Source organism: Marmota flaviventris, chromosome 5, assembly GCF_047511675.1.
Source record: "Marmota flaviventris isolate mMarFla1 chromosome 5, mMarFla1.hap1, whole genome shotgun sequence".
Classification (NCBI taxonomy): domain Eukaryota; kingdom Metazoa; phylum Chordata; class Mammalia; order Rodentia; family Sciuridae; genus Marmota; species Marmota flaviventris.
In genome coordinates, this window is record NC_092502.1 from 161514062 (window position 1) to 161522333 (window position 8272).

At 43.7% G+C, this 8272-nt stretch overlaps 1 protein-coding gene across 1 annotated transcript in view; it reads right to left on the reverse strand.

The window, feature by feature from the left end:
* Positions 1 to 7740, reverse strand: part of Ice1 (interactor of little elongation complex ELL subunit 1) — a 56318-nt gene extending 48578 nt beyond the window's left edge. Inside the window, exon 1 of the mRNA XM_027943900.2 lies at positions 7437 to 7740. Within this exon, the coding sequence (XP_027799701.2) occupies positions 7437 to 7520 (84 nt within the window). The 5' untranslated portion in view covers positions 7521 to 7740. The remainder of the gene's footprint in view (positions 1 to 7436) is intronic.
* Positions 7741 to 8272: the final 532 nt, after the last annotated feature.

The following is an 8272-nucleotide window of genomic DNA, read 5'->3' on the forward strand; positions in this document are numbered from 1 at the left end:
CCTCTTCTGAAGCTCCTACACTTTGAGGATGCCTTACCCAAAATGCTTGAGATCAGAAGTGTTTCAGATTTCAAGTTTTTCTGATTTTAGAATATTTGCATAGACTTTACAGGGTGAGCATTCCTAATGTAAAAATCCAAAATATGAAATGCTCCAAAACTCTAGATTTCAGATTCCGAGTTTTGCAATGCTCAACACATATTATGTTGTCTACAGGAAAGTTCAGAATTATTCCTAATTGTCTTCTTTTTCTGATAACTAGTTAATGTTTTGCTTTTCTTTGCCTTCTGGGTGGTTTCCTCAAGTTATAAAACTTACTAAAACAATTTCCAGAGCATTTCATTCTCTTTCTCAAAAAAAAAAAAAAAAATCTGTATTTGCTCCTTTTCTTTAGCAGACTAATTTAATATCAAGCAACACAATACCCTCCTATATGTCACTGTGGGTACTGCTGCAGTAATCCCTTCTTCCCTTGGGAAAGTGAAAGCGATGCAGTGGCTGAACATAGGGTGAGGAGGGGTTGGCAGGACAGCCCTGGAGAGGAGCAAGTCAGCAGAAGCTGAGCAGGTACACAGAAGAGATGGCCAGTAATGCTGGAAAAACAGTTACACTAGGCAAAAAATTAACATATGTAGATAATGAGTAAATATGTAAATGAAAATGGGATAGGAAGGTTGCTTGAAAAGTATGTAAATATGCTTGAAAAATGTGTAAATATAGTTAGCCCTCTATATCCATGAGTTCTGATCCGTGCATTCAACCAAACACAGAAAATATCTGGGGGGAAAAAAATGCACCTGTACTGAACATGTGCAGACTTTCTCCTTACCATTATTCCCTAAATAATACAGTACAACAATGATTTACATTATATTAGGCATCATAAATAATCTAGAGGTGATTCAAACAATACAAGAGGATGTGTGCATGTGAAAAATGCAAATACTGTGCTTTTATGTAAGGGACGTGATTCTGGTATTCAGAGGGGTCTAGGAACCAACCCCTACATGAACCAAGGGACAACAATACAGTGAGGACAGTGGCGTTTCTGCCTCAGCATTAATGACATTTTAGGCTGAAGACATGCTTGCAGCTCCCCCCACATCCAGAAGTGGGCCACAGCAGCCCCCTGGTTTCAAAGTGGGTGTGCAGCTGAATTAACACATAGGCTTGAGAGCCCTCTCCTTTAGAAAGGCCTGCACACAAGGTGCGTCCTGACTGACATTTGGAAGCTTAGATTTCTGAAAGGTTCCCTCCCACTATTCACCAAACTAATCACCGTGGTTCACTGTGCCTAAACTGTGCAATGTGATTTATGTTAAACACCTGCATTCCTTCTGGGAGTCTGGAATTTAGAATGTGCCTACATGATCAGTCCCCAACAAAAACTTTGGCCACCGAGTTTCTAACAAGCCTCCCTGTTAACACTTTTATACATGTTGTCCCTTGACTCTGCTGGGAGAGTCAAGGGACAACTCCCCATACTTCACCCCCCACTCCATACCTTTTCCTTTTACTAATTCTGCTGTCTCCTTTCCGTACAATAATCCATATTCATGAGTCTAACTATATAAGGACTCCTATGAGTTCTGCTAGCAAATCATTGAAACTGGGCATGGTCTCACGCCTTGCCAATGTCCCTTGAGTAATTCAAGGCTCTACTATTTAACTATGACAAGCATGAAAGACAAAGACTAAACGAAGGATGGTAAAGAGCCATGACAATGAAATATAGCATTCCTGACAGGAGGATCAACCAGAAAGGAAAAAGCTACTCGTGAACCAGTAATCAAAATCTGAATGGGCCAATGGATGGGATGGGACTGTTGCACTGATGCTAATGTCAAGGGGCAGAGGCTGTATGCTGAAGTATTCATCTTTTGAGGAAATATGCCAGTCACCCTTGGCTCCATGCTCATCTATCACGCACTACTTTCTCCCCTTCAAGCTTTTGATTGAACAAGTTTTTGCACAACTTGTTCCTTCTGCCACAAGATTCTCCCTCCATCTTTTCCTTCTTGGTCAACTACAAATCATCTTCCAGACCTCAATTTGAATTCACTTCCTCTAATGAGGCCTTCAGAATTCACATAAGCCCAAAGAGTTGGCCCTCTTCTGTGTTCCCACCAAAACTTACACCATACTTATAAGTGAGGTTGCTTTGGTCTCAACTATAACCTCAAATAGAGTAAAGCCTCATATTTGTTCTACTCATGATTGCATTTCATTACACATGCCAGGGGTAAAGACATCAATAGTGGATAAATAAATGAATTATAATTTCATAAGGATTCCTTGCCATAGAATGAATTGTAAATCAATATATCTGGGGAAAATATGTTTCAAGTTCCAAATAATGAAGTTCAAACTTCTGGAAATTATCAATGGGAGTCCAGCAACACGTTTATATATAAGATCAGTCTGTCCCTTGAACAAACACCTAGCTCACTAAATTCATCTAGTTCAATGAGCTGAACATATTCAAACTCTCATCTGGATTCCCAAGAAAGTCCAATTGCTTTGTTTTGCAGTGAAGTAGGGCAAAAAGGGCCTCTCCTCCACCAAAATAAAGTGACTTATGCCAGTTGAGCAGCCTGACTTAAAATCACCTAACTTAAGACTTGTGTAATTTAGCTAGGCAGTGGAGCACATCTGTAATCCCAGCAATTTAAGAGGCTGAAGCAGAAGGATAGCAAGTTCCAGGTCAACCACAACAATGTAGCAAAACCCTGTCTCAAAACTTAAAAAATAAATAAATAAATAAATAAATAAAAAGAGTTAGGGTGTAGGTCAGTAGTAGTGAGCCCAATCTCTAGTACCACCAGAAAAAGAAAAACAGACTTGCTTAATTTACATATCACTGTATTGGTTTTTATGACTGCAACCCACATGGACATTGGGCTCCAGATCAGTGACAAACCATTATAATCAATGAGGTGAGAAAACAGAGATGAGGTGATTTATGAGACTGAAGAAAAAAAAGGGATGTATAAAATGCAGTCAAGCTATACACTTCTGAATCAAGCAATGACCTGAGCAAAAGCAGTAACTGTATCTGTTGAACTTCTAAAGAAAATAAGGAAAGGATGGATTAAGACATGAAAGAAAGATTTTTTTGTGCAGCAAACAACTGCTCAACTCAGAAGAAACTTGTTAACTTAATGTTATGGATCAGAACACAGCCACAGCACTGACATGGGTTCCTCCTATAGAAGTATCCTGTATTTTGCTTGTAAACATTCTGTAAAATAAAGAAGTTTCAATGTATTAAAACACTTACAGAACAGGATATATTCTCTCTGCATCTTTAGTTTTTCATGCAAAAGTTTAATCCAAGTACTTGCTGTAACATACAACAAATCAGAAATGTCTCCTAAAAGCTGATTATCCACCTACCAATTAACCAAATACAATTCCTTCTTCTCAGTTCTCATTCTTTTCCATCTCAATTCCCTCTATAACACTATTTAATTCTCTTTATCTGTTTCTCCTTTCTCATCATTCCATGCTCACCTCATCAAAGGCTATTTAGCAGCCAGCTGGGTGTTTTTTGTTTGTTTTTCCTCTCCACTGACTCCAGGGGCTTTGTTTTTGTTTTGTTTTGTTTGTTATTGTTGTTGTTTTTGTTTTTTTAAATGACAGAACATACTCCCCCATTCTCCCATCTCCACTCCACCTACAAATTGTTTACAATGAACTCAGTGCCCAACTAGCATGCTCTCTATTTCCTTGTTAGTGTATTAGGGTACCTCTGCTCTACAAACAACAAATCTGACAATAGCTAAAAATCACCATCCTGATGTTATTTCAAAACTTCATTCCCACATTTCCAATATCCCTTCCATCTTGGTTTCCTCTACCACAGTTCTCATGTCACTTAAGATTTTAATTTCTGAAACTTCCATTCTTCTGATATAAGAGGTATTTTCATCCTACTTTCTCATATTCACAATATTTTTCTTCTCTTATTCCTAGAAGCCCTCAATTAACTCAGGCTTTTATTATTACCACTATGCATTAGTAAAATACTTTACCTTACTTACTGCACCCCTCCCATTCATTCTGCACATCACTCTCTGTATTTCTACTACAAGTCCTGCTTTGGTATGATAACCAGGGAAAAACCTCCTCCACTCCATAATGCTGACAGAAATCAGACAAAACTTCAAGGTGGTCGTCACTCAAGTTTCTCTATGATCTGCCAGGAAACTCATTTTCCAGCCCTACTTTACAAAATTAAAGACTAATTCCAGAGACATCATTCACAACTGATCACTCTTTTTCCCTAAAAAGGTATTCCAATTCCAGGCAACAGAAAACCCAAATGTAGTAGAGTGTCCTGATCTAAAGAAGTCTGCAAACTTGCAATGGAGGAAGGATAGCATCTTCAACAAATGGTGCTGGGAAAACTGGAAATCCATATGCAACAAAATGAAGCTGAACCCCCTTCTCTCACCATGCACAAAAGTTAACTCAAAATGGATCAAAGAGCTTGATATCAAATCAGAGACTCTGCGCCTGATAGAAGAAAAAGTTGGCTCCGATCTACATATTGTGGGGTCGGGCTCCAAATTCCTTAATAGGACGCCCATAGCCCAAGAGTTAATAACAAGAATAAACAAATGGGACTTACTTAAACTAAAAAGTTTTTTCTCAGCAAAAGAAACAATAAGAGAAGTAAATAGGGAGCCTACATCCTGGGAACAAATCTTTACTCCTCACACTTCAGATAGAGCCCTAATTTCCAGAATATACAAAGAACTCAAAAAATTAAACAATAAGATAACAAATAACCCAATCAACAAATGGGCCAAGGACCTGAACAGACACTTCTCAGAGGAGGACATACAATCAATCAATAAGTACATGAAAAAATGCTCACCATCTCTAGCAGTCAGAGAAATGCAAATCAAAACCACCCTAAGATACCATCTCACTCCAGTAAGATTAGCAGCCATTATGAAGTCAAACAACAATAAGTGCTGGCGAGGATGTGGGGAAAAGGTACACTTGTACATTGCTGGTGGGACTGCAAATTGGTGCAGCCAATATGGAAAGCAGTATGGAGATTCCTGGGAAAGCTGGGAATGGAACCACCATTTGACCCAGCTATCGCCCTTCTCGGACTATTCCCTGAGGACCTTAAAAGAGCGTACTATAGGGATACTGCCACATCAATGATCATAGCAGCACAATTCACAATAGCTAGACTGTGGAACCAACCTAGATGCCCTTCAATAAATGAATGGATTAAAAAAATGTGGCATTTATACACAATGGAGTATTATGCAGCACTAAAAAAATGACAAAATCATGGAATTTGCAGGGAAATGGATGGCATCAGAGCAGATTATGCTAAGTGAAGCTAGCCAATCCCTAAAAAACAAATGCCAAATGTCTTCTTTGATTTAAGGAGAGCAACTAAGAACTGAGCAGGGAGGAAGAGCAGGAGGAAAAGATTAACATTAAACAGAGACGAGTGGTGGGAGGGAAAGGGAGAGAGAAGGGAAATTGCATGGAAACGGAAGGAAACCCTCAATGTTATACGAAATCACACATAAGAGGTTGTGAGGGGAAAGGTGGGGGGGAACAAGGGAGAGAACTGAACAACAACAGATGAGGTAGAGAGGGAAGATGGGAGGGGAGGGGAAGGGTAGGGGATAGGAAAGGCAGCAGAATACAACAGTCACAAATATGGCATTATGTAAAAATGTGAATGTGTAACTGATGTGATTCTGCATTTGTATTTGGGGTAAAAATGGGAGTTCATAACTCACTTGAATCAAATGTATGAAAGATGATATGTCATGAGCTTTATAAAGTTTTGAACAACCAATAAAAAAAAAAAAAGAGGTCTGCAAACTAAGGCTTTCCCTTTGTTTTTTAAAGTTTCAATGCAACACAGTCACATCTATTCTTTTATATGTTGTCTATGGCTGCTTCTGCACCTCTAGGCAGAGTTGAGCAATTGTGAACTAGTCACAGCATAATAATTTATGGTTTTCCCCCTTAGAGAAAAAGTTTACACCTGCCTAGACCTAGATACCTACCAGGACTCTCCTATTGCTGTTTTGAGAACCAACAGTGGCATGGAAGGAAGGAAGGAAGGAAGGAGACTCCTTAAGAGACTAATCAATAAACTCCAGGTCACAGATGAGAGTGGTGACCATCATGGGGAAGCAATGAAGATGGTGACAAGTGGATGGATGATGACCCAGGAGCACCAGCTGATGGACTAGATTCAGGCTGAGAGGGGAAAGAGGGGCACCAAAAAGGAAATCCAGCTTCTGGCCTAAGCATCCTGAAGAACACAGCTGCTACTTTAAAGAAGATGGGGGCTACTGGGGATGAACAGGAGCTGGAAGATGAGATCCATGACGGAAAAGCATAGCTCACATCAATTATCCTCCTGTGCAAACACCTCCAGTAACTCACTACCTTATTCAGAGAAGCCCAAACCCTTACAATGCTCTATCTGACCCACACAATCGGGCCCTTCCCTTCCTCCCTTTCTGACCCCATCAGCCTCTGACATTCAGACAACTCCAGCCTCACTGGGCTTCTTGCTCTTCCCAAGCATACCAGGCAAGCTTGTGCTCCAGGACTCCCACCTAAGGCTTCCGCTCAGATGCTTTTCTATCTAGGTATCAACAAACCTCATTTCCTCACCTCTTTGCTCACATATAACATTCTAAGGCTCCCTAAAGTCTCTGCCCCCCTTCTGGCTCAGTTATTCACTCCCCTTTTCAATTTTATTAATCACCAATGTATTTACTTTCTAACCCTAACTTTTACTTGTCCTGTCCCCATCCCTCAGTGGTTCAGCATGTCTTTTAAATGAGACTCTGACAGCAGTTAGGAAGGACGCTGTAAATTACTTGGCGCTATCTCTGTTACTTCCATGACCAGAAGCCAGATTTTTGCAACTCAACACAGAAACAGTCCACGGCCGCTGTTAGAAACTTCATGCCTTTAATTTACTACAATGAAAACTAACACGTTACTGACTTAATTGATAACATGATTAACTTCGACAACTAAGATAGGTACGACAAACCACGTATGGGCTGAAATACATGTCTCTCGAAACGTTGTCACCAAAGATCTGCTTCCAAGCAACAAAATCTTGGAAGGGGTCAGAACAAAGGTCTTCTCCAAGACGTAAATTCCCTCCGCATTTCACCTGTCATTCACCCACCAAAGCCCGCCCTGGGGAGCCCTGAGGCTGGGTAGGCCCTGCACACCCGCACTCCGCCCCCTCCACCCACCAGCCCAGTCAGTGAGTCCTGGGTTGCAGGTGTGAACAAAGCAAAGCAAAAGGTACCCAAAACATTCGAGAAGGGGAGCGGGAGGAGGGCCTCGGGGCAGCTCCCGCCGCGGAGCCGGAGAGCCCCTGACACGCAGCCCGCGCCCTCCGCCCCGGGGAGGCGACGCACCTGCTGCAAGGAGGCACAGCCCTGACACCGCGAGAGGTCCGCCGCCGTCCCGGGCGCCGCCGAGTGGGTCTCGCCCGGCATCATGGTGCTGCCGCCGGGCCCGGAGGGCACGCACGCCTCAGGGACCCGCGGCCTCGGCCCTGTCCTGCCTCTGCTGATGCCGCCCGGGCCGCCGCCTGCCAGGCCGCTTCCCGCCGGGTCCGGGCGGGTCCATCCGTGCACAGAGGTTCCCGTAGAGCTGCCTAAAGGCTCTCCGAACCAGAGCCGCCTCAGGCACTGGAGAGAAACGCTACCCGGCGCGGCCCCTGAGCGCGACGCGGCCCAGCCAGGACCCCGCCCCGCCCTGGCCCGCCCCGCCCCCTCCGCGGCGCGGGGCTGTCCGACATACTGCCTGAGTAAAATCGGGGGCGGTCCCGCGTGATGCGGCGCCGAAGATGTCCACAATGCCAAAGTCAAGGAGAGAAGAGGCCTAAGAGACGCACTCCTTCCACTGTTAAACGTCAAACCCTTACTGTCAGCATGTCGCGTGACAGGCTTCCCATCGACACCTAAAGTCTGCAGCCACGGAGGAGGTGACCCGCCGATGACGTAACTCCGGGCGCCCGCTGTCGCGGAAGGACCTGTGTCCAGGAGGAGAATGCGCGATTTGTAACCTAGAGCTCCATGCAGTCCCTCAGCCCAGGGAACCGGAGTGAGGACTACAGCTTGCCCCCGGCGGAGGCTCCGCGCGTCCTGTGGCCATACCCGGTGCTCCTCAGCATTCAGGACGCAGCCTTCGCCTCCAGTGGCTGCTCCCCTTAGCACGCAGTCATCCCCTCGTGCTCCGGCCTCTCCGC